This window comes from Oncorhynchus keta, chromosome 1 (assembly GCF_023373465.1).
Source record: "Oncorhynchus keta strain PuntledgeMale-10-30-2019 chromosome 1, Oket_V2, whole genome shotgun sequence".
In the NCBI taxonomy this organism is placed as follows: domain Eukaryota; kingdom Metazoa; phylum Chordata; class Actinopteri; order Salmoniformes; family Salmonidae; genus Oncorhynchus; species Oncorhynchus keta.
This window is the reverse complement of record NC_068421.1, coordinates 66,757,281-66,784,977: the sequence shown is the minus strand read 5'-3', so window position 1 is coordinate 66,784,977 and position 27,697 is coordinate 66,757,281. Positions and strand designations below refer to the sequence as shown.

Below are 27,697 nucleotides of genomic sequence, written 5' to 3'. Positions count from 1 at the left end.
ATTATAGCTGCCCTGATCAACTGTAAGTGGTGTTATTGTGGATTGGAACAGCTCAGCAACAACAGATCAGCCGCAAAGGGGTAGGCCACACAAGCTCACTGAATGGGAGTGCTGTAGCTCGTAAAAATCATCTGTCCTAGGTTGCAACACTCACAACCGAGTTCCAAACTGCCTCTGGAAGCAACGTCAGCACAATAACTGTTCTTTGGGAGCTTCATGAAATGGGTTCCAACGGCCAAGCAGCCGCACACAAGCCTAAGATCATTCTTTTACTTTTAGATTTGTGTGTTGTTGTGAATTGTTAGATATTACTGTACTGTTGGAGCTAGGAACACAAGCAATTTGCTACACCCGCAATAACATCTGCTAAATAGGTGTATGCGACCAATAAAATGTGACTTAATTTCATTGTCCAAACACACCAAGACAGTCATGAAGAGGGCACGACAACACCTATTCCCTCAGGAGGCTGAAAAGATTTGGCATGGGACCTCAGATTCTCAAAGTTCTACAGCTGCACCATTGAGAACTGGTTGCATCACCAGAATGGCAACTGCTCGGCATCAGACCACAAGGCGCTACAAAGGGTAGTGCGTACGGCCCAGTACATCACTGGGGCCGAGCTTCCTGCCGTTCAGGACTTCGATACCAGGCAGTGTCAGACTCCAGCCACCCAGGACATAGACTGTTGACTGTTCTCTGCTACCGCATGGCATGTGGTTCCGTAGCGCCAAGTCTGGGACCAAAAGACTCCTTAACAGCTTCTACCCCCAAGCCATAAAACGGTTGAAAAGTTAATCAGATGGCTACCCGGACTATTAACATTCACCCCATTATTTTATTCTTATTTATTCAAATGTTTTGCACTGACTCTATTGTACAGGCTCAATGTACACTCACTGGAGGCATATACACATGGACACACACACATGCATATTGATGCTATATGCACACATGCATGCATTCGCATTCCTTCACACTCTTGACATATTCTACTGCTACTCTCTGTTTATTATCTATGGACATTTACCCCTACCTACAGTACATGTACATATTACCTTGACTAACCCATACCCCTGCACATTGACTGGTTACTGGTACCCCTTGTATATAGCCTCGTTATTGTTATTTTATTCTTACCATTTTTCCTTTAGTTTATTTCTTACTTTTTAAAAACTGCATCATTGCTTAATTAAGGGCACTTAAGTAAGCATTTTGGGGTAAGGTCTACCTACACCTGTTGTATCCGGCTCATGTGACAAATCAAATTTGATTTGTTAAATTTGATAATGCCAGCCAGGTTCAATGTCTCAGGTTTTGAATGAGAAGTTCATATGAGAAAGGTTGGCTGGCAGACCTGCTTCTGGATCCGTTTGTGAAGTTATTGCCAAAAGGAAATGTTGTCATCACCCAAATGTGCCATCAGAGACCTTTGCTGTTCTTTTTACACAAGGTGTATTTGTTACATTCCAAAGCTCGGAGATGTTAAATAAGCAATAAGCAGCCGTTTTCCACCCTAAATGCCACAGCTTGCTGTAGAAAATCTCTGACATGACTTATATTGCCCTCATCAAGCTCATTAGAAGAGTGTGAGCAGTGGTGGAAAAAGTACCCAATTTTCATACTTGAGTAAAAGTAAAGTTACATTCATTTACTGAAGTAAAATTGAAAGTCACCCAGTAAAATACTACTTGAGTAAAAGTCTAAAAGTATTTGGTTTTAAATATACTTAAGTATCGAAAGTAAATATGATAGTTTAGTTTATGGACAGCCAGGGGCACACTTCAACACCCAGACATAATTTACAAACAAAGCATTTGTGTTTAGTGAGTCTGCCAGATCAGACGCAGTAGGGATGACCAGGGATTTTCTCTTGATAAATGTGTGAATTGGACATTCATGAATGTCCTGGTAACCATTCAAAATGTAACGAGTACTTTTGGGTGTCAGGGAAAATGTATGGAGGAAAAAGTGCAAAATTTTCTTTAGGAATGTAGTGAAGTAAAAGTTGTCCAAGATATAAATGGCCAAGTATGCCCCAAAAACAACTTAAGTAGTACTTTAAAGTATTTTTACTTAAATACTTAACACCACTGAGTGTGACACACAGATCTCTCGTTCTCTATCCCCTGTCTAGACACGAGGGTCCTCCCATGCATAAGGAGTTTAGAAGACCCGTAGCTTACTGTACATTAGAGTGATGCAGAGGGGGAGTGGGGATGATGATGACAGTATCTTAGCCAAAGATCCATGGCATGTTAGACCTGACCATAAGCACAGTTCAGATGCATCAGACAGGCAAAACATAATTATTTTATAGGTTCATGTGGATTGTGCACTTAATAGCTCTGCTTTCAAACCAGTTAATTATTCAGTGGATGGGGTTGGGGCGGGCAAAGGATATGAGGGGGAACAAAAGGCGAACAGCAGAGGGGATAATGACTTTGGGCCGATAAACCGAGGGGAGAGTTCGCAGGTTTCCACCCGGAGGGGCAGTTCCCGGGTGGACAGCCATACCTTCTGCCCTAGCCAATGCCGGTGGCGATCTGCTTGTCATCCATACCTGGAGGTGGTTTTGAGGAGGTCCGACCGGGCTCTCCTCCAGGTATGACGACAACGGCAGACAAACATCTGGGCAGAAGTTATGCCGACCTCTTATTCTTACTCAGGGAAGAGCGGGGGCTGATACCCCAGGGGACACTCAAAAGGTGACAGGCCGGTGGCAGAGCAGGGAAGGGTGTATTCGACCCACACAAGCTGCTGGCTCCAGGTGATGGGGTTGGCTGAGACCAGGCAACGCAGAGTAGTCTCTAGGTCCTTGTTGGCTCGCTCTGACTGGCCGTTGGACTGGGGGTGGAACCCGGAGGACATGCTGGCCAACGACCCAACGAAGGTGCAGAATGCCTTCCAGATGGGGGAAGGCCCGTGACAAAGTCCAGGGAGATGTGAGACCAGGGACGGTGAGGGACCGGCAGAAGCGGCGACATGTGGACAGGTCAGGGACCATGGTAGGCCACCAAAAGCATTGTCGCACAAAAGCCAGGGTCCGTGTGGACCCGAGCCAGGACCGCGGAGCGGACGGCGTCAGTAACAAACATCCGGTTATCAGGCGTCCCCCCCCCGGTGTTCGGCTGGGAAATCTGCGCCTCACGGACCTGCTTTCCTATTCCCCAGCTGAGTGCCGTCACCAGGCACGAAGTGGGATGTATGGTCTTGGGTTCCAAGGTAGTAGTCACGGGGCTATAGCGCCGTGACAGTGCATCCGGCTTGAACCGTGTGAACAGCAGGGCCCATCTAGCTTTCCTGGAATTGAGGTCTTTGGCGGTGCGGCGATATACTCCAGGTTCTTGTGGTCTGTCCACACGATGAACGGATGTTCTGCCCCCCCCCCCCCAACCAGTGCCTATATTTCGCCAATGATAGAAGTTGGCGAACCCCGGGAAATGTTGCAGCTGCACCCTGGAAGTAGGCTGGGGCCAATCCACCACTGTTTTCACTCCCTGCAGTGATGTAACCCATTGTGGAGTGATGGAACTCACACTTCTCTGCTTTTACAAACAGCTGGTTCTCCATGAGGCATTGGAGAACCTGTCGGACGTGGAGCACATGTTCTTGGGTGGCGCAGGAGAAGACAAGCATATCATTGAGGTGGACAAAGACGAACCGGTTCAACATGTAGCTGAGAACATCATTTAATCAAAGCCTGGAAAACAGCAGGGGCGTTGGTAAGGCCAAATGGCATGACCAGATACTCGTTGTGACCGCTGGCCGTGTTGAAGGCGGTCTTCCACTCGTCCCCAGGTGGTAGGCGTTCCGTAGATCCAGCTTGGAAAACACGGTGGCCCCCTGGAACGCCTCAAAGGCCGAGGAGATGAGGGGTAGCGGTTCTTCACCGTTATGTCATTGAGACCCCGATAGTCGATGCGCAGTCTTGTCCTTTTCCACAAAGAAGAACCCTGTGCCTGCGGGAGAGGAAGAAGGACTGATTAATCCTGCAGCTAGGGGGTCCCCAATGTAGGTCTCCATTGCCTTGGTCTCTGGTCCCGACAGAGTACAGTCGTACCCGGGGCGGAGTAGTGCTAGGGAGAAGGTCAATCCTGCAGTCATATGGTCGGTGCGGCGGAAGCGAAGTGGCGCAGGCCTTATTGAACACCTCCCGGAGGTCCTGGTACTCCGCGGGAATGCCGGAGAGGTCCAGGATAACTTCCGAGCCCCCAGGAAGACGTCCCGGGGCAGGTTGTGCTTACTTCAGGCAATGGGCGTGGCAGAATGGGCTCCAGCCCATGATGGCACCAGTAGACTAGTTAATGAGGGGATTGTGTCGCTGGAGCCAGGAGAATCCCAATACCACTGGAAGCTAAGGAGACTTAATGAGCAGGAACTGGAATGCCTCACTGTGGTTTCCTGACACCCATAGGTTGATGGGAGTGGTGTTGTCGGTGACTCGGAACTATAGAGCTCCTGTCCAGCGCTCAACATTCATGGGAATGGAGAGGGGCTGAGTGGGGATGCCCAGCTCGGGAAGCCAGGGTAGAGTCCAAAAAGCTCTCATCAGCCCTAGAATCTTTGAGGACCCGGAGAGATTTCGACTGGTTGCCCCACAGCAGAATGGCATTAAACAGAGTGTGAGTAAGGGAAGCAGAAAACCCACCAGAGTACCCGCACCTACCGGTGAGCCTTTCCTTTTAAGGGGCAAAAGGACACAAAATGACCATGAGTCCCACAATACAGGCAACTCTTAGTGTTGAGCCTGTATAGCCGTTCCGCTGGAGACAACCCAGCTCTGCCTAGTCGCATAGCTCGGGAAACGGTGACCGGGCCGTCTTTTGGCAACTCTCGGGGAACCTTGGGTAGCCTCGGGTTCTCTCGGCAACGGGGCCATCGGGGACTTCCGGGATGCCTCGGAGGCCAGGTAGAATCCTTGGATGGGCGAGCGAAATCGAATCTCCTCTCCCTCCGTCGTCAAGGCGATGAAGGAATCGATGAGGGAATTCCCGGGCTGCAGCTCGTCCTTGACCTCCTCTGAGACTCTGTGTAGGAGCATGTCAAACAGAGCTTCCTGGTTCCAGGCACTGTCAGCTGCCAACATGTGGAAATCCACAGCATATTCTGCCACACTGCTGGAGTTGCTTCCGGGAAGCCTCTCTCCCAGAGAATGGGGCATCAAACACTTTGACCTCTCCCACAAACTCCTCCAGACTGACGCATATGACCGGCTGTTGCTCCCATACAGCTGTAGCGCAGGCGAGCGCCCTCCCGGACATCAGCGTGAGAAGGTACGCTATCTTAGTGGTCCAAGGGGAAGGAGGAGGGCTGAAGCTTGAAGATGAGGGCACACTGAGCTAGAAACGCCCAACAGCTACCCGGCTCTCCATTGAAGCCTTCCGGGGGAGGTAAGCGGGGCTCGCGGGAAGGCGGTGTTGTGTCACTAGTATGCTGTCACATGCTATTTTCAACTCGATTACCTAATGTTTAATTGATTGCATGATTGAATTAAACCATGCAACAATTAAACCATTAATAACCTGGGGCACCACGGAAGCATTAGTTTATATAGAGCGACTATCTCCTGAATTCAAGATCTGAAGAACTTTATATCAGTAGTAGTCAATCATTAATTATTCTTTACCTTCTATCAGTCTCATCTGAACGTCGTAAAAATCTTGGAACGAACCCAAGCATATATTATAAATCAGCAACATACAAATTGGCTTAATCATTTATTTACTGACTAACTAAATAATCACAGAAATACAGTGGGGCAAAAAATGATTTAGTCAGCCACCAATTGTGCAAGTTCTCCAACTTAAAGATGAGAGAGGCCTGTAATTTTCAACATAGGTACACTTCAACTATGACGGACAAAATGAGAAAAAAAATCCAGAAAATCACATTTGTAGGATTTTTAATGAATTTATTTGCAAATTATGGTGGAAAATAAGTATTTGGTCACCTACAAACAAGCAAGATTTCTGGCTCTCACAGACCTGTAACTTCTTCTTTAAGAGGCTCTCCTGTCCTCTACTCGTTACCTGTATTAATGGCACCTGTTTGAACTTGTTATCGGTATAAAAGACACCTGTCCACAACCTCAAACAGTCACACTCCAAACTCCACTATGTCCAAGACCAAAGAGCTGTCAAAGGACACCAGAAACAAAATTGTAGACCTGCACCAGGCTGGCAAGACTGAATCTGCAATAGGTAAGCAGCTTGGTTTGAAGAAATCAACTGTGGGAGCAATTATTAGGAAATGGAAGACATACAAGACCACTGATAATCTCCCTCGATCTGGGGCTCCACGCAAGATCTCACCCCGTGGGGTCCAAATGATCACAAGAACGGTGAGCAAAAATCCCAGAACCACACGGGGGGACCTAGTGAATGACCTGCAGAGAGCTGGGATCAAAATAACAAAGCCTACCATCAGTAACACACTACGCCGCCAGGGACTCAAATCCTGCAGTGCCAGACGTACCCCCCTGCTTAAGCCAGTCCATGTCCAGGCCCGTCTTAAGTTTGCTAGAGAGCATTTGGATGATGCAGATGAAGATTGGGAGAATGTCATATGGTCAGATGAAAATAAAAATAGAACTTTTTGGTAAAAACTCAACTCGTCGTGTTTGGGGGACAAAGAATGCTGAGTTGCATCCAAAGAACACCATACCTACTGTGAAACATGGGGGTGGAAACATCATGCTTTGGGGCTGTTTTTCTGCAAAGGGACCAGGACGACTGATCCGTGTAAAGGAAAGAATGAATGGGGCCATGTATCGTGAGATTTTGAGTGAAAACCTCTTTCCATCAGCAAGGGCATTGAAGATGAAACATGGCTGGGTCTTTCAGCATGACAATGATCCCAAACACACCGCCCGGGCAACGAAGGAGTGGCATCGTAAGAAGCATTTCAAGGTCCTGGAGTGGCCTAGCCAGTCTCCAGATCTCAACCCCATAGAAAATCTTTGGAGGGAGTTGAAAGTCCGTGTTGCCCAGCAACAGCCCCAAAACATCACTGCTCTAGAGGAGATCTGCATGGAGGAATGGGCCAAAGTATCAGCAACAGTGTGTGAAAACCTTGTGAAGACTTACAGAAAACGTCTGACCTCTGTCATTGCCAAAAAAGGGTATATAACACCTTTTTGAGGATTAGAAGTTTGGCCAGGTCTCTGTTCTGGGAGACTCCCTCAATACTGCATGGTAGTTTCTTCTTGGTATTTATGTCCTGAGGTAATAATCCTGGGTTAAGAGAGGTGAGGGGAGGGGCATGATCTACACTCAGAAAGGGCCACATCATGACAGCGGAGTGACCGGTGAGGTGGTACTGCTAACAGCCGAGTTACCTTCGTAGTAGGCTGCCTCCGAGCCAACCCACAGAATTGCTCCAGCAAGATGTCCAACGCCCTGTCATGGTGTTCGGGCCAAGGTGTGGACCCCCTCCATAAGGCCACAAATCATTTCCTTGTGCCTATTAATGGTGGCTCCTTGGGAGGAGATGGCGTTGCGCAGCTGGTCAAAGTCTGCTGGGTCAGTCATGGACAGGTTGTATTATTCAGACAGTAAGAGGTCAAGGGCAGGCAGATGCAGACAACGGTACAGGATGGCAGGCAGCAAGGCAGTTGATTAATCGAACAGGGGCAGACAGAAAGCAGGTCAAGGGCAGGCAGAGGTTGGTAATCCAGATAGGTGGGGCAAAGGTACAGGATGGCAGGCAGCGTCAGGGCAGGCAGAATGGTCAACACCGGGAAAATTAGGAAACAGGAACATATCGAGAGACAGGAGCAGAGGGGAAAACGCTTGTAGGCAAAACAAAAAAAACTGGCAATAGACAGAGAACACAGTTATAAATACACAGGGGATAATGGGGAAGATGGGCAACACCTGGAGGGGTGTGGAGACAATCACAAGGACAGATGAAACGGATCAGGGTGTGACACCACCTCCTTTTCTGTTTAACCCTTTAACTGTCTCTTCTTGAAAAAATATATGTATATTTACAGTACCAGACAAAAGTTTGGACACCTACTCATTGCAGAGTGTTTCTTTATTTTTATTATTTTCAACATTGAATAATAATAATGAGGACATCAAAACTATGAAATAACACAAATGGAATCATGTAGTAACCAAAAAAGTGTTACCGAATCTAAATATATTTGAGATTCTTCAAAGTATCCACCCTTTGCCTTGATGACAGCTTTGCACACTCTTGGCATTCTCTCAACCAGCTTCATGAGGTAGTCACCTGGCATGCATTTCAATTAACAGGTGTTTGTAATTTCTTTCCTTAATGTTTAGTTTGAGCCAATCAGTTGTGTTGTGACATGGTAGGGGTGGTATACAGAAGATAGCCCTATTTGGTAAAAGAACAAGTCCATATTATGTCAAGAACAGTTCAAATAAGTAAAGAGAAATGACAGTCCATCATTACTTAGCCTTAGAAATTGCAGCCCAAATAAATGCTTCAGAGTTCAAGTAACAGACACATCTCAACATCAACTGTTCAGAGTGAATGAGGCATTTATAGTCAAATTGCTGCAAAGAAACCACTACTAAAGGACACTAATAATAAGAAGAGACTTACTTGGGCTAAGAAACACGAGCAATGGACACATGGAAACATGTCCTTTGGTCTGATGAGTCTGAATTTTTTATTTTTGGTTCCAACCCCTGTCTTTCTAAGACACAGAGTCGGTGAGCGGATGTCTCTACATGTGTGGTTCCCACTGTGAAGCATGGAGGAGGAGGTGTGATTGTGTGGGGGTGCTTTGCTGATTATGCTGTCAGTGAATTATTTAGAATTCAAGGCACACTTAACCAGCATGGCTACCATAGCATTCTGCAGCGATATGCCATCCCATCTGATTTGTGCTTATTTCCAATATCATTGTGTGCCATTCTGAGGGCAAGACAAAAAACATTTAAATGCCTTTGAACGAGGTATGGTACTCGGTGCCAAGTCACAATCCATGGCTCAATTGTTTCAAGGCTTAAAAATCATTTTTCACCTGTGTCCTCCCCTTCATCTACACTGATTTGAAGTGGATTTAAATAGTGACATCATTAAGGGATCATAGCTTTCACCTGGATTCACCTGGTCAGTCTATGTAGTGGAAATGTGTTCCTAATGTTTTGTACACTCGGTGTATAGTGCAATGTCCCCTAAACAATTTTTTTACATGTAGAAATGATCCACGTTTTTCCAACATGTTTCACACATGTTCAGACTAGCTTTTGAGATGATTAGTATTTGGCAAAGTACAATTTTTGTATTAATATTATAGGCATTATTTTAGAGGCGACATTTCATCTGAATATGGATTAAATGACTTCAAGGGGCATGAAATGCAGTTTCACCAATTTATGTTGCATAATATAGTGTGTTGTCAACAATGCAATATTGTATTCACCAATATAAGTATTTGCATAAAAATAAAATATTCATACTTTATAGTACCTTATATTGCGTGGTTGAGCACATTTTTTTGCCTTTTTACATGTTAACTATTTATTTACAAATTCATACTCTTCAAGGTCTCTAATTGTTATGGTGCAATATTTATCCCTCACCAACTGAGTTCCTTTCTTTTATCCCATATATTTGATGACAATTTTTTTGTTTTCGTACAGCCCTCTGAGTGGGTAAAGTTAGAGTGCCACAACACTGAACTGCAGGAACCCAAAAGGAAACAAATTATGTAAATTGATGCAGGAGGGCTGGAGGAGTTGACCAATCAAGTTAAAGTGAGAAAAAAAAATCATGTCCACTTCTAAATCCACTGTCAAACATACTCTACCAGCAAAATGTTTAATTTAATTTGTTTATTTCATTTTGCTTTACAGTAGTTATCTTGATGATGTGTCTTTTTAAGCCTAGCCTTAAGAGGACAAGGCTTGTAGAAAATGGCACATCAGGAACAATAATTGCACAGAGTAATTTCACATTTTACATTAAATCTATCAGACCTTAATTCTTTTCCCTTCTTGCATCACAGTTCCTTGCTCCCATTGAACATTTCATTCTATGATTACCTCATAAATCTCCATAACTGATCTGCCATAAAAGTATATTTCTTTGTCTGAAACAGCCTCAGCCAAAATCACTCTAACTCAGCATAATGACAACAATATTTTCCCCTTTTAAGTGACCCAAAAGAACAACTCAGCAATATGTTGTTTTAATTTATTTGTACAATGTAACCACCAGGCATCAAAGAAAGGCTGTTTTTGAGGCAAGTACGTTTAAACAGACTCTCAGACAATGAAACTATGGACCATTCTGAACTGGTTGAATCTCTCTTTAATAACACTAGTCTCTTTTTATTTCTCTTTGTTCTTTCCCAGAGCCATCCAGCTAAACCCCATCTATTTCCGCCACCATCTGCGCCAGGCCATGGTGTATCGACTGCTGGGGAACCCATGTGCCGCGGCGAGGTAAGAGTTGGTGGTAAATGCTAGGGTGTGAGGAGGGGGTCCTCCACAGGAAATGAAGATAGATTAACTTTGGCTAAAGCCCCAAGTCATTTACAGAGGGAGGATGAACACATGTCCAGTCAGCGGGTTGTAACATCGGCTCGCCGACTGTTGGATCTGTCTTTTCCAGGAAAAATATGTTCATGGAGACACATAAATACTAACTGCTCACTGTAGTATGAGTAGTGGGTAGAGGACAATTAGACTCATAATTACATTCTCTTCTAACGCTGCCATAACCCAGATACTAGAAGCCATCACTTCCTACAGCTCCGGTGTTGTTAATGTGTCCACCAGTAGTTCCCTACATATGACGGTGCTTATTCTATATTGAATGAGGAGGGAATAAATCTCAAAGGGCTCCAGAGCCACAGCCGACCGTCTGCTATTTATTTTGTTAATGTCCCTTCCTGTTTCATCATTATCGAACCACATCATTGGAATGGGCTGGAGCAGAGAGCAGGTTAAGTTTGGTTAATCTCTCTCGCTCTTTCCCCCCTCCATCCCTCTTCTTTTGAATTGTCTGGGGGACCAATTAAATCAAAATTTAGCGACCTGCCTACTAATACAAAAATAAAAGGGCCTCATGTATTTAGCAGTTTTCCGTGTGCATTAGGGCTTTGATAAACAGTCAATGGGAAGGTCAGTTGCCTTTTCTTGGGTCTCTGTGTTGGGGTTCTGGCATTGGGCCTGAACTGAATGGCTACAGTACAGTTGTCAGGGATCCAGGGAGGAGAGGGAGAGGAGGACAGGACAGGCAGTGGACAGTGCTCTGTCTCTCCTCCGGACACGTCTCAGACTCCTGTCCATTCCCCTCAGGTCAGCCAATGCTGACACTGCTCTGTCCTGGACACTCCAAAACAGAAAATCAGCATCTTTGCCTAGGCTCAAATCATCGTAGATTAGTGAACTGAGGGATGCACCTTGTCAAGGCATTGCATATGCTGTTTCTGTTATGACATTTTACATTTGAGTCATTTAGCAGACACTCTTATTCCAGAGTGACTTACAGGAGCAATTAGGGTTACGTGCGTTGCTCAAGGGCACATTGACAGAAGTTTCACCTAGTCGGCTTGGGATTTGAATCACCAACCTTTCGCTTAATGGTCCAACGCTCTTAACCGCTTGGCTACCTATGAGAAAAGCAGCCATAACTTGGCCTGCTAAAAATAACTGATTTAACTGTGTCTTCTGGATGGCACATTGGTAAAGATTGCTTGTGTGTACCTCTCTGGGTACAGTAGGTGTATGAGCTACAATGGAATCTTTGTCATACAATAGACTAAAACCTTTTTTGTTTTGGAATTTCAAGAGATTTTGTGCTTAGCCTTGCTTATAAGGCACTCCATTTTCTTGGAAATGATATAAAGCCATATCAAAGCTAATTACATGGATAAGTGAATGCATTCCTTAAGCCGTTTCAGGTGGGCAGATAATTAACGAACATCAATCTCATTTAATATTAATTTAATGGTTCTGTTCTTTTATATGCCAATGGTAGTGAGAATGTGATGGATTCTCCCCTTTGTTCCATGAAGAAATCCTGCTAGTAGAAGGCTCTCACCATGCCTCCACTGAATTGTGCTTTGCAATTTTCCTGACATTTGGTGCACTTTCCATCATTGGACAGTCATCTGCAGACAATTACATTACAGGTTGCCACCTTGAAGATTGAATAGGAATGTTTATTTGACCACTCGTATGCTATAACATGTCTCTCCTGTAGAGGGTTTCTTCCCAGGAAAAAGGCTCTATGAAGACTGGGATTTTAGACAAAGGAATTTGTCCATTTAAGCAATTAAGGGTCATGGTTTCCTCTCTCTAGTGTCAAACTGCGTTGGCACAGAAATTTAATGAATAGAGTGGCTCTGAATTATTGAATACCCATACAATGCTGCAGTGATCCTAATAGCCTCGTTTTTGGCAAATATGTTTTACATTTTGTAGGAACATTTATCACTTGACAAATGTGGCCGTTATGTGCATTAGTGATCCGCAGGTTGACTCATAACCTGCAGTCCCCACAGTTATATCCGCGGTGTGGGTGGGTTAAGGGTCATGGAATATTGTGTGGATGAAGGGCGGGTAGGTGGCGATCGGGTTGAAACAATACATTTTTAAAAATCTATAAATGTTTTTCTTTCATTATTTTTTGTCTAACTGGCATTAGTACGTAAGTCTAAGCTTCAGGCCCTAACTTTACACGCGCCAGATAGCATACACGCCAATCGGGCAGCAAAAGTTAAGGTCTATCCACTGAGGCAAAAAGGACAATGTCTGTGTTTTTAATTCAAAAAGCGAAAGCTGTGAAATGGAGAGTTGAAAATAAAGAGAAGAGAGTGCCGGGAAAGATTTGATGAAGTGGTAAAAGAGGATGATAGCAGTGCCTATATTATGTGAATGATGATTGTGAGGCGCTGTAGAAATTTGACAGTCACAAGATGGGGACTTCAAAAGAAGCCAATGGCACGAGAAGGGAACTATAGCCTACTGTTCAGATGGGTACAATGGAAACTGAAATATGGACACTGATTGTAGGTCTATAACTTCTCACATAGTCTTAATATGAACTCCTGTAGAATTAAGCATTTCTTGCAGTAAAATGGTACACCAAATGTACATTCTGACTCAGGAGTGGAGAAACATGATTTCTTCGTTTCAGCATCTTGAGAGGTGCTATCTTTATAAGCATCATAAAAGCTGATAGTATTTCAACCACATAAAACATGTGTCCAAGCCGAACTGAAATCTTATCAGAAACATGTTGGGTTCTTTTCACAGCTTTCTATTTTCTCACAACTGGTCAAACTGATGTTATTTAGACATTTCCCCCCCAATCATTTTTTCCCCCCAGAGGTCCCTAAACGTCTTTGCTCTGTGAAAGAAACAGAGAAGGCAGAGGAACTTTACCGACGGCAACTAGATTGAAGCATTCTTTCTCTCATTTAGGACCTATTCTAGTGAGCAAGGGTTTATTTAGTCTTCTGGGGAAACATACAAAAACAGGAGAGAAGGTGCATGTATTTAATTATAGACTAACAAATAGCCTACCAAAATTCCATAATTATAAGCAGAAAAATATCTAAATTAGGCTAAATAAATCCTGCACCCCCTGTCAAATCGTTCCGTCCTCTCTGACTGTAGCCTACAGATCATTTTCTATATTTGCAGGTTAGGGTCGGGCATTTTCACTTTAGCACAGTAGGGCAGTTGTAGATGGATTATTTGCAATTGCGTGTTGGTGAACAAACAGCTGACCAGTGCACCGCTAATGTGCATTCCATTTATAAAGAACTACTTCATTGTAATCAGATGGCTAATATTAATACTATGCATGCCGGCAGTGGCGGATTTAGGTATGGGTGACATGGGTATTTGCCCAAATGGTGACATTTGCGTAATTTGGTTTTCTATCACTCATTTGCACGTCACTTCAGTGATATCATGTCACCATGTGGGACTGTGGATCAATTAACCTTGTCAGAGTGGGCACCCTGATTGTAGTTTGTGAGCTAGGCAGGCTACTGCCTGGGAAGGTCTCCCATTCAGAAGTACGAGCTGGGGAGGGGGGTGGGGGTAGGTTGTCCTCAGGTCTCCCCACTGGAAGCCTGAGGTTGTGGGAGTGGGGGAATATATCAAATAGCTCACCTCTAGCTTTGTACAGTACTAATGCTATTAGTAAAATCAGTCACACTATGAAATGGTTTGTGTGAAATCGTTAAGAATAATATAAAACCGGTCTGCACACCACCAAGGTGAATTGTTTTAGTCTTGACTCTTGGTTGACAGTTTTGGGGGATGGGTAATGTATTGATGCTCGAGTGCCAAATCAACACAAATGGATAAGAAAATGTCTAAGCCATCAGGTGCCCAGTTTAGGAAAAAGAGGAAAGAAGAAGAGAGAAACGCACAAAAGATAAAGGTATGCAGCTATGTCCTCTCTTTATGAGTATAATATTATGCATGTCATGAAATAGGCTAGTATAACACTATTATTTGTTAGCCTATGTTGCTATGTTGCTTGCTATGCTATTACACATAGGGCGACAATATTCCTTTTTCTGTCCAACTAGCTTACATAGTATTAGATATCATTTCACACAGTTTCATCATGATAATGTGTGTAGCCTGCAGCAAAACGATTACAACCTAAATAGCACATTATTGATTTTGTTAACTTGAGGTGACATCATTGAGGTGACATCATAAATGTTTTCTGTGATTGTGTGACTATGTCCTGAGCTCAGTAAGCGGAATTTCCAATGCTGTAGGCTTACTTAGAAGATGTCTATATTATGCTGATATTTTGTATCTTTTGTGATATATTGAGTCTTTTGGGGTGTCTTATGCCTAGTATTAGCCAAGGAGGTTGGTTGTATGGTTCATGTGGTTCCTAGTTTTATGAATTGTGCATAATGACATATATTTAAATGTGCAACAAATGTATTTAGGGTGTTTTGGAGCACCCTCTGGCACTGGCCAGGATGAGGAGCCATCTACCTCTTCAGCCACACAGGCCTCTTCAGAAATGATCTTGGAGCCACACAGGCCTCTTCAGAAATGATCTTGAAGCCTCAGAATGAGGAGCCATCCACCTCCTCAGCCACACAGGCCTCTTCAGAAATGATCTCGGAGCCTCAGAATGAGGAGCCATCCACCTCCTCAGCCACACAGGTGTTTTCACAAATGTTGTCTGAGCCTGAGGATGAAGACCCATTTGCTTCCACTTCTCCCCAGCAGGATTCTTCAGGTGTGTGTGTGTGTGTGTGTGTGTGTGTGTGTGTGTGTGTGTGTGTGTGTGTGTGTGTGTGTGTGTGTGTGTGTGTGTGTGTGTGTGTGTGTGTGTGTGTGTGTGTGTGTGTGTGTGTGTGTGTGTGTGTGTGTGTGGGGGAACATCATGTGTTTGTGTACATCCCTGCATAACATAAACAAAATAAATACTTTCCCTTTTGCAAAGTTTTAAGTTTCCATATTGTAGGTAATGATGATTTTATTATTACTGGGTATGTATGTGGGATGTTCCACCACTATAAAACTATAAATGCTGTGAATGTGTGTAAACTAATGTCCATGTGCTCACCATTAGAAATGCATTCCCACCAAATCCTGCTGCTGAGGATGAACCACTGTCTACAGACCCTACAGACTGGCCTTCAGTTCTGACTGACAAAAATTCGGACACGACTAGTTTGCGAGAACCAAGTGAGGTACCACCGAACTCTGTTTTCCCAAGGAATGAGAGTGATGGAATAAATAAAACTGCATGAAAACATGGAAAGAACTGGCAATGAGGATCAAAAAAGGGGAAACAAATAAACATGAGATGGCACTTATGGAGGATGAGAAGATAAGATGGAGAGAGGTGTGGACACATCTGACTGCTATTGTGCAGTCTGACAATTAGAAATCTGGCACTAAGGGGACACACAGAAACACTGTACTCTCCATCAAATGGACATTTCCTCAGAGGTTGAACTGATGGCACAATTTGATCCAGTCATGAAAGAGCACTTTAGCCGTGTCCAAAAATGGACCTCGAGTCACACCACCAGCTACCTTGGCCACCAAATACAGAATGAATTCATTGATTTGTTGAGCAGCAAGGTCATTTCAATAATGGTGCGTGACATCAAGCTGGCAAAATTATTCTCTTATCATTCTAGATTCCACCTCAGTTGTCATCCACACTGAACAGTTGTCAGGAGGAAGTGCACCTCATAAAGGAACATTTTATGGGGGTTTTGGAGGCAGAGGAGCCAACATTTGATCCCATGATTCTCAAAAGATTAGCGGAGCTAAAAATGACTTTTGAGGACTGCAGAGGACAGTTTATGATAATGGGGCCAACATGAGAGGCAAAAACAAAGGTGTCCAAGCCAGACTCCTGGAAATGGATCCAAGAGCTCTATTTATACCATGTGGGGCTCACACATTGAACCTGGTTGTGGCTGATGCTGCTAAAAGTTCTGTTGATGCCACAGGTTACTTTGGCATCTTACACAAACTGTACACCTTGTTATCAGCCTCCACACAGTGATGGGCCATCCTGAAAAAACATGTGGACATCACTTTGAAGATGTGGACTGAGACAAGGTGGAAGAGTAAAGTTAAGTGTCGAGCCACTGAGGTATCAGGCATCAGCGGTGAGAGAGGCACTGAGGTATCAGGCAGCAGCGGTGAGAGAGGCACTGAGGTATCAGGCAGCATTAATTTGAATTTGGCGCTCTGCCATTCCACCGGATGTTGTCGAGGTGTCCCGCTAGCGGCACGCCTTTCCTAAACATTAAAGGAAAAGAAAGAAAAAAAGACAATGACCCTGCTTGAGCTGCTGATATTTATACATGAAAGGGAGCTCTCAGAAATGTATCCACATTTATGGACTGCTCTCAGAATTTGACTTACTCTTCCAGTGACCGTAGCTGAAGCAGAGAGGAGCTTTTCAAAGCTGAAGCTCATCAAATCCTACCTGAGGTCCACCATGCCACAGGAACGCCTTAGTGGCCTTGCTGTCATCAGTATTAACCATGCAATTGCTGGGCAGATTTCTTATGATGATATAATTGATTACTTTGAATCAAGGAAGGCAAGAAAGGTCAGGGTTTAGATGGCAGTTGTGCAATTTAGTTTGTTTCTCTTGTTTGAAGTGCAATAGTGTAATAATCAGGTTCTCTTCTTTATAAGTGTGTTATTCTATTTGTGTATTTGTGTGATATAGGATTTGTGCAATTTCGGTTTTTGTGTGTTTTTTTGTTAGCAATAGGGTAATCGTGTAATAATTAGATTTTCTGTATTTGTATTTATATACTACAATTTGTTTCTATTTGTCTTTGTTAATAAGGCACATACATATCAAAAAGTATGTATATATTTTTATATTTATATAGTTTTAAATGTTGTCTGAATAAAAATGACAGTTTGTGCAGAATTGTGCTTGTTGTTGGCTGTGGGGTAGCTGAAGGTGGGGTTCTCCCAGGGAGCCATACAAGCTAGAACCGCCACTGCATGCCAGTCTCTCTTGGCTTAGAGTTGAGGAAAGACTGACTGCTTCACTTCTTTTTTTTTATAAGAAACATGTTGGAAATTGCAAGTTGTTTGCACTGACCCCACGAGACACCAGTTTTTTTTAGTCCCCAGGTCCAGAACAAATTCAAGGAAACGTACAGTATTATACAGAGCCATGAGTGAATGGAACTCCCTTCCATCTCATATAGTGCAAGTGAACAGCAAACCTGCTTTTTTAAAAAACATATAAAGCAACACCTCACGGCACCACACCTCTCCCCCGTGGGAGCTACTTGTTGTATGTACTGACATGTATGTGTAACTGAAAGATGCACACACGCTCACAGACTACATTTTAATATTTGTAAATATATGTAAAGTCTTTTGTCTAATGTATTTTTTGTTATCTGTCAGAGCCCAGTAAGACTAGCTGTCTCCATTGGCGTTGGCTAATGGGGATCCTAATGAATCAAATCAAATGTATATCAATAGACACATGTATGCCATGATTATGGGAACTAGAGGAGGTAGGCTACTGAGTGCCTGGTGAATGGAGAGAAAAATATCCTGTACACACCACTAACTAATTTTCTTATACAATTCACTTTAGTCTTCCATTATGCATACATCTGATTTGCCAAGCACAGACCTCGGATTTGTGTGAGAAAAGAGGTGTTGAATGCCAAACCTTTTGCACTCGGGAGCCAAGAGTATGTAGAATGCTGACACCAGTAGAAAACAACGCCATTCTCTACAGCTGCATGTGCTGCTAATGGAGCAGCTGTGGCGTGTGGGGTTGGGCTGTTATTTTCGGCAGATTTAAAAGACCATTCTTACAATGGTGTGTCACCTGAGTATCAGAACATATCTATGTTGTGGTACAGTACAGCTACCTGGGCTGAGCTGCTGTGTGAAGGGAGTTGGTGGTGATGATGAATTGACCATCCCCTAGTAGTCCACTGTGCTGTGGGGCTGCTGTGGCCTTCCTTCTTACCTTCCCCATCACTTCGTTTTTTTTTCTTTCTTCCTTAGCCTTTAATGGTGTCACATTGTGAAGTCTCTACACAAGCTGCTGGCCTATTGGCCATTTTTTCAGGCCAGCCGTCACAAACGGCCCCATGCTGTCAGACTGGTCATTATCTTGATATGAGGGGTCAGGCCGGTCCCAAATGTTTTTTTTTCTGTCTTGAGATTGTTGTTTTTAGGTTGTCATGCTGTCCTTTGACAAATCTCTTATTGTTCGTCCATACCCCCCATGTGGCCAGAGTGAGAGCACTAACAGGAACTTTTCAAATTAACCCAAATCCCAGTCTGCCTGTTGAATTGAACTCTGTCAAATTGACTGCCAGCATCGACATAATCGAGATATCAAGTGGACGAGGGGCTGTAGGCAGCAGGCTAGTCTCATAGGGCGGTCACAGTGCAACCGGAACGGTTTCCAATTCCAAGTGTTTTGAAGATGTTTTTAAAAGGCTTGTGATAGCCACATCTACTTTCTATGACATCACTCAATAGACAGGGCCTCTCATGTAAGGGAGCTATTGATCTAATCATCCCTGTTACCTTGGACCCTCAGAAAAGGGGATTAAGGGGTCAATTGACATTATTGGCAAAACTGTTTTTATAGCTCTCTCTGTTACAAGAGTGGCATGACAGGATTTTAAATGGGTGTTTGCTCTCACTCTGTAACAAAGATAACATATTTTAAACTGAGATGACTATGGCACTCTGCTTCCAAACAATAGCTGTTTCTATATGCAGCTTCATGCTATATGCAAACTATGCCAGCAATTAGCATTCCATTGAATGCTTCATGAGGGGGAAATCCAAGCTGCAGGCTTCTCGCAATCTTGTCTTTATTGTAGAGATCGCATAGAGTTAGCACTCTGATTGTACATTGAAAGCTACCAATGCATTTGACCATTTAATTGTTGTGGGAATGCTAAGACTCTAGGGCTTACTAGATGGACTTCACGCCCATTAACCAGGCATGAGTCCTAACCTCCGCTGTAGTCAATAGAGGCTGGTCCAACAATGGAAAATCAGTTGCTTCACTCTTTGGGGAGTGCAATTGGGTTTTCCTTTCTCAAACACACACCAGTGCTCTCATGAGGTTCATTGATTGTGGCTGTGATGATGACTTCAACCATGCCTGGCCTCTCTCTCTCTTTGGCAATCCAGGCCCACTGGCCCATCCATCCATCCCTTAGAGCTGAGCCATCATCATCACTGTCAGATGAACCAATCATGACCAATTACTGGGATTATCTTTCAGTGATCACAGCACATCTGGCAGCCATCAGCCACTGTATAGATTGTTGGAAGCAGGGGAGACAGCAACCTGGCAGGCCAAGGCATGATCCTAGCTGCTAGAGACCTGGCCAGTGCCAACAGGGTTGAACTGCAACTAGGGGAAAGGGGCATACCTAGTCAAAAACTGAATGCAATTAACAGAAATGTGTCTTCCGCATTTACCCCAAACCCTCTGAATTAGAGAGGTGCAGGGGGGCTGCCTTAATCGACGCCCAGGGAGCAATTGTTGTCGGAGGTGGACTGCCTTGCTCAAGGGCAGAACGGTAGATTTTTCCACCTTGCCGGTTCAGGGATTCGAATCAGCAACCTTTCGGTTACCACCCCTAGAATATTATTATTATCATCGTCACCACTCAGCCTCCTTCTTCCAGCCCTTGTCCCAACAAGTACCAACGCTTAAGATCATTTATTGGTAGCTTCTTCTCTGGTGGGGAGCCAAACATCAGCCAAAAAGAGAATACATCTTTGATGTAAAATCAGAGAGTTGCTTCATCAATTTGACAAATGTGATGTGTTCTTCTGGCGGCTTGTGTCACTTTCTACCAAAGCACTGAAAATTATTTTACAGTTATGTTACCACAGTGTCTTAAGAATAAAAACTCAAATCCAATGTGCCTCCACGAGTATAGAGGTAGTGTAGTAGAGACAGACAGGAGTGTGACTGCATGGTGGGATGATTTTAAGGGTCTTTCACAGATGATTGGTTGAACATGTTTGTGGAGGATTTATGCATTATCAGATGTGACATCTGTAAGGCGACACAGTGTGCCATATACAGAGCCCCCAGCCATGGACGGGCATTGGATATAAATGGGGCATGCTAAAGTAACCCAAAGGTACTCTTTGCAAAACAAACAATACCTGACCTTGTGATTGTTTACGCTATGCAGTTACTCATATGTGCAAGATCCACTTACAGGCATAGTGCTCCCAAGACTAAACGTGGTATAGAATGCTTTTTCAGTCTCTTATGTTTTTTTTTGTATCATGTCATGCATGTGCAATTCATTCCTCTTTGTTTTTGTTGGCAACCTGGTTATTCTGAGAACATGGGACAAATACACAATAACGACATAAAGGTTTTTGAATGGCAGGATGCCAGGCAATACTTTTCCCTTGACATATTTATCCTTACATCGCAGGGACACCAGAAACACTGAAACTGGGTCTTATGTCTGCTATTTTGGTTGACTTTTTGATATTGCTGCAGATGGTTCTTTTGATAATGTTATCAGTGCTATGCTGTTCCATTTTAGAAGAATGAAAACCTCTCTTTGTATGTGCTCTGCTTGACTCTGCTGTGCTTTGCTCTCCTGTGCCATGCTGTGCTATGCTAGACTATTGTGTATGCAGTTTTCACCTAGCTATTGAATGTGTGTGCTGTCTCTCTTGTGCCTCTCTCCCCACAGAGTGTAACATCCTGATTGAAATTTGTCTGATAGTTTCTGTGTCTCTCTGTCCTTGTCATTAGGAGTGCCATGATTGCTGACTGGGTGTACTGGCTGTCCGGGGGCTCAGATGAACACATAAGCAAGCTCATCAAACTGTATTGGCAGGTGAGAACAGATGGCCCCAGAGCAGAGACGAGGGGCCCACCGCCCAATCAAAAGCTCAATGAATGATTATTACTTAAAAGACTGCCGACTGAGGTAGCTCTTTGCATATCAATCAGGCAGAACGCTGCATAGCAGTAAACGGTTTATAATGAACCAAAGCACAGCGGGGTAGCACCGAGTGAACCTAACCTCAACACTGGCAAGCAAAGGTCATCCAATGAATCATCCTCTAGACTACTGTATGGTTACACAAACATTGTCTTCTCTCTAATCTAACCTTAATGACCTCAACCACTACTATCACACAATTTACAGAATTGACAGAATACATGTAATGTATTTGCTATGTTTTCCTGTCTTTACTTGTCTTGCATATATCTAGCATCATAACCATGTAGTACTGAATATAAACCCCAAGCTTTGTACATGAGTTTCCATAAGATGTTGGAGGTTGGCGAAGGAACACATGCAAACATATAGGGAATTACACTCGCTGAAGTTGCTTTTCTGCACTTCAAGTTTAGCAGAGGAAAGGTGAAGAGTTTTTTTTAAATTCGGAGGGCAAAATGAATGCTTTTGACCTTGAAAGTGGGTTTGTACGGATCTGCATTCGCTTGAAATCGAGCCTTGATTTGCATTTGCTTGAAGTGGGATGAGTGCGGGATAGATTTTAGTATTCAGTACATCAAGCACCTTCCGTTTTATTCATTTCCGTCCCATGTGAATTTCAATACGTCTGTGTGTGTTTATCCTGACGGCCCTTAAACTAGCTCCCAACATCACACACAGCCTTCTACCCACTGTGGGTTTCAAGTCCCTCAGTGAGGGCCACAGATTTAGAACCACACCTCTTCTACTTTGAATGTTTCCTTTTTCAAATAAGCAGGGGAGAAACTTCGGACTGGTATTGACGTCAAGGAGGCATTTTGTTTTTCTATCGCATGGCCTTTTTATGGATCATCTTTACAGCTAACTCATTCCATATTTTATTGCAATACTTTCTCACTAAACACGCACATGGAAATGAATGTTAATAGAAAATAGCTCAGGGCCCATTTGTTTCATTGTGATACATTTTTTCTTGCCTGCTGACAAATGGCTCAGAAATACTCCATCAAAACAGAACACCCCCAAATAATTGAATCAATGGGCGAAAACACAACATTATCTCCCTAAGTACTATAGGGAGATAATGTTGTGTTTCTCTGGGTGGTCAGACTAACGAAGCCTCAGCTCTTTCTCCTTAACTTATCAATAGAGGTGATTTAATAAGGTAGCTAGCTAGCGATCTGAAGCTCAAAACGAACTCATTGACATAGTACTGTAATCTGTTTATTCTAATGTCATCTGAAATAATAAGTAGATGGAAAGCTGAATTGTCTGGTAGGGTAATATTTCCCTTTAGCTTCAGACAAATGTAAAAGGTTATGGTAAAACCAAAGCCATGTTAATCCCCAATCCATAATCTGTTCCCTCTCATTCAGAGTGGATTTAAATGGAGAATAGATTATTCCAGTTGCAATGTTTTATTCATCCCAACAACCCAACGGAAAGCATAGCAATGTTTAAAATTCTTAGACATTTTCTTGCTTACAATACATTCCCCAGTCCATCAAAGCACAGAAAACAGTAAGAACCAATGTAACCGTGAATGGCCAAATCAGCAGATCTACTGTAGCAGCTCTTGTAGCAGCCTGAACAATTCAATCAGCTCTGCATTTAGTAACTTTCATCATTTTAGGAGTGTCTACCTCTGGGTAAAGCCAGTAGCATACCATCCTGTATCCCACTGCTGGCTTGCTTCTGAAGTTAAGCAGGGTTGGTCCTGGTTGGTCCCTGGATGGGAGACCAGATGCTTCTGGAAGTGGTGTTGGAGGGCCAGTAGGAGGTACTCTTTCCTCTGGTCTAAAAAAAATACCCCAATGTGATTGGGGACATTGCCCTGTGTAGGGTGCCGTCTTTTGGATGGGACGTTAAAGATCCCATGGCACTTATCGTAAGAGTAGGGGTGTTAACCCTGGTGTCCTGGCTAAATTCCCAATCTAGGCCTCATACCATCACGGTCACCTAATCATCCCCAGCTTACAATTGGCTCATTCATCTCCTCTCCCCTGTAACTATTCCTCAGGTTGTTGAGAATGTGTTCAGTCAATTTACCTGGTAAAATAAGGGTAAAATATTTTTTTTAAATAAGGAAATTAGATAATGGTCCTCTCTTACTCTCTTCCCTGCCTCTTACTACTCCACAATCCCAGGCTCTGTTGGACGAGGCGATCATCACGGAGGATGGTTTCTCTGTCATGTACACCCCGTGCTCTGCTGGGGACTCCGTGGGGGATTGCATCGCCAAGGCTGAGGAGACCTTCAGGAAACAGAACCCTGCCTTCACAGACTACCTGTTCACAGGTATGGAATATAGACCAGGGGGAATGGGAGCGAGGAATAGACTCATCTCTATGAGATTCATCCATTCTAGAAATGATAGAGCTCCCTCCAGTAGAAGGAGTGAGTGAGATGAACATGGTTCTCCCCCACATCTTCCTCTCAGCAGGAGGCTGTACTGTAGCCTGTTCTCCTCACTGTCAGCCTGCAGCTCAGACTAGCAGGGGTCAAACACACACACTACCAGTGCCTCAATTAGCCTGCCCTGCCTCATCTTTCCACCATGCCCTCCTATCGAAAACAAATGCATATCTACAGATCCCTGTCTAGATCAAATAACCTGCCCTCTACCGTGGTGTAGCCACATTAGCTGGTTACCCCCCCATATAAGTGTGTTCCAATTTGAGAAGTGCTGTTCCATTAACTCTTAAAGATGCAGTACGTGATCTTAAGCACTTACAAATTCGTAATATATTGATATTGTACGAATTAGAATTCGTTAACGTATTATACGTATTGCAAAAAAACATTTATATATATTTTTTCAAATGCAGGACTTAATACAAACCCTCTGGAGACTCACTTTAATTACCCTCTACACTGAGACATGGGCTCTGAATGGTGCATATGTCCGCAGACGGGTTCGATTTCTCAAACTGCCATGGGGTGAGGCATGAGCTGTAGTGTCCAGGAAGGTCATCAACAGGAATGGTTGGAAGAGGGGAGGAGAGAAGAGGGGAAGGAGGAGGGAAGGGAAGGGTAGTACCCAGAGACAGTGGACAAAAAGGGCTGAGGATCTCTGAAGGCCTTGACTAAAGTTGTGCTCAGTTCTTTGCTTCCACCCAGCCAGGATAACAAGCCAGACCAGTAACCCCCGGTGACACAGGTTAGTGGTCAGAGAGGAGAGGGGAGTGCTCTCTGGACCAGCCTCATCAATAACACCACCACACAGGGGAGGGAGAGATATACACAGACACACACACCGAGAGAGGAAAGAGGAACATTCACTTGAGTTGCTCCAAAAGTCTAGGCTACAGTATTACTATTATAAGACTCAGTGAGTCTTGCTGAAGGGTAACTCTATATTCATAGACACAGCAGGGAACTCATCATCCATCCATCACCACTCTGAGGGTGAGTGTCTGTCTGGGGTGAATCCTTTTAAGGCTAATAGCATTAATGTAACTTTGACCCAAGGGTCAGCAATGCCATGAAAACAACCCAAATGAGTGACCTGGTTTGGGAGCAAAGCAGCCATTGTGGGGGACACTGGTAATACAGTAGGCTATCCAATTCCAATGGCACCCAACTCCCTATGTAGGTTCCCTATTCCCTATGAACTGTCATCAAAAGTATTACACTAAATAGGGGATAGATTGCCATTTGGGATGCAGCCTAGTTGTAATCCAATCATTGGAATTCCATGGAGAACACATCATCCCCCGCTGTGGCTTCTGTCAACTTTGCCTCGGGGGATGAAAAAGGCAATTTCCCCATTTTTACGTATTTATGGTACACTATGCATACAGGCAGTAACATATGAAAGGGCTGGCATTTGTGTGTGGTTTTGAATTTAGTATTTATGGGTGAATTGGCCTGTAGAACATTACAAGACATAAAGACACTACTTGTATGTCAGAGCATTGTGAGAAGTGAGAATAGCAATCAACAGACTCAAGAAGAATCAGCATACCCAAGTCTGTCTCTCACACATACTGTGCATTATATTGGTCATATACTAAAAATACTGATTTGGATTCTATTGATTTGAGAGGAATGAGCTGTTCGCTAAATGTGGTGCAACGTACCACTTCTCACTTCTGAGATGTACTGTATGTCTTTGATGTACACTGTCATTGATGAAATTAACCTAATCAATAAATAGATTAAGATTTACCTTGAATGTATTCATGTTAATTACCCAGCCCTCCTGTTCCTCTCTGCCTGTCCCCCAGACCCCAGTGGAGATCACCTGCTGCCCCAGACCACAAACTGGAGCAATCCCCCGTCCACCCAGCAGAAATACGTCCTCACCCTGGGCTTCAGGAGGGGACAGGACGGCAGCTTCCTCAGCAAACTCACCAGCAGGACCTGCCCCTCTTTTACGGGTACAGATACTGTACATCTCACTGACGCTTAACACTGCTGGCACACACAGAACACAGAAGTCTGTTGCTAGCAGCTGTAGTCACTGATTTTATTGTCCTGGTTTTAAAATGGAGTTTGTACATCTGTTGAAGCATGCTTGTTTTATAATGGACGTGTAACTCTGAGAACTGAGAGAGTCGATAGAGTTGTTTTCTGAAGTGGTTGCAGATGATGTAGAATATTGAAGTATGCAGACAGACAGTTCCAAGTCACTGAACCCCCTTGACATCACACAGTGGTATGACTGTCACCTAACCCTTGACCTGGTGATCACGTCACACTGTCAGCTCTGTGTTCTCACAGCACCTTCATACTCACGACACAAAAAAGATCCCACACACTTTCTCTAAAACAGACACACAATTCTCAGAATGAACAAACAGCAATGCTGCCGAGAGACATTTAATATTTATTAGCGACTATTCAGGCAGGGTTGTTGCATACCACAGTACTGCAGGCTTAGAACACTAGGTTGGATGATGGTATGAAAATTGACCACAGGCTTTCAGTTCATTACATTAGTCAGCTGGTCAATTTTGGAATTAGTGGATTTGTCATTTGACCCCAGTCATCTTGCAATCATTACGTCAAGGGGGGCAGGGGAGGTGAAATATTGACACTGTTGGAATGGAACAGAAATCTAGCTTCTGTATTATGCATTTACAGTGGTGCAAAAAAGTATTTAGTCAGCCACCAATTGTGCAAGTTCTCCCACTTAAAAAGATGAGAGGCCTGTAATTTTCATCATAGGTACACTTCAACTATGACAGACAAAATGAGAAAGAAAATCCAGAAATCACATTGTAGGATTTTTAATTGAATTTACTTGCAAATTATGGTGGAAAATAAGTATTTGGTCAATAACAAAAATGTATCTCAATACTTTGTTATATACCCTTTGTTGGCAATGACAGAGGTCAAACATTTTCTGTAAGTCTTCACAAGGTTTTCACACACTGTTACTGGTATTTTGGCCCATTCCTCCATGCAGATCTCCTCTAGTGCAGTGATGTTTTGGGGCTGTTGCTGGGCAGCACGGACTTTCAACTCCCTCCAAAGATTTTCTATGGGGTTGAGATCTGGAGACTGGCTAGGCCACTCCAGGACCTTGAAATGCTTCTTACGAAGCCACTCCTTCGTTGCCCGGGTGGTGTGTTTGGGATCATTGTCATGCTGAAAGACCCAGCCACGTTTCATCTTTAATGCCCTTGCTGATGGAAGGAGGTTTTCACTCAAAATCTCAGGATACATGGCCACATTCATTCTTTCCTTTACACGGATCAGTCGTCCTGGTCCCTTTGCAGAAAAACAGCCCCAAAGCATGATGTTTCCACCCCCATGCTTCACAGTAGGTATGGTGTTCTTTGAATGCAACTCAGCATTCTTTGTCCTCCAAACACGACGAGTTGAGTTTTTACCAAAAAGTTATATTTTGGTTTCATCTGACCATATGACATTCTCCCAATCTTCTTTTGGATCATCCAATTGCTCTCTAGCAAACTTCAGACGGGCCTGGACACGTCTGGCACTGCAGGATTTGAGTCCCTGGCGGTGTAGTGTGTTACTGATGGTAGGCTTTGTTACATTGGTCCCAGCTCTCTGCAGGTCATTCACTAGGTCCCCCCGTGTGGTTCTGGGATTTTTGCTCACCGTTCTTGTGATCATTTTGACCCCACGGCATGAGACCTTGCATGGAGCCCCAGATCGAGTGAGATTATCAGTGGTCTTGTATGTCTACCATTTCCTAATAATTGCTCCCACTGTTGATTTCTTGGCCATAGTGGAGTTTAGAGTGTGACTGTTTGAGGTTGTGGACAGGTGTCTTTT

At 43.8% G+C, this 27,697-nt stretch overlaps 1 protein-coding gene across 3 annotated transcripts in view; it reads left to right on the top strand.

Annotated features, from left to right (window-relative positions):
• Positions 1 to 27,697, top strand: part of LOC118391426 (spermatogenesis-associated protein 16-like) — a 57,400-nt gene that overhangs the window by 8,893 nt on the left and 20,810 nt on the right. For all 3 annotated transcript variants that reach the window (XM_035782823.2, XM_035782831.2, XM_035782814.2), the window contains exons 4-7: positions 10,341 to 10,430; positions 21,256 to 21,340; positions 23,596 to 23,746; positions 25,678 to 25,830. In XM_035782823.2, the coding sequence (XP_035638716.1) occupies positions 10,341 to 10,430; positions 21,256 to 21,340; positions 23,596 to 23,746; positions 25,678 to 25,830 (479 nt within the window). The remainder of the gene's footprint in view (positions 1 to 10,340; positions 10,431 to 21,255; positions 21,341 to 23,595; positions 23,747 to 25,677; positions 25,831 to 27,697) is intronic.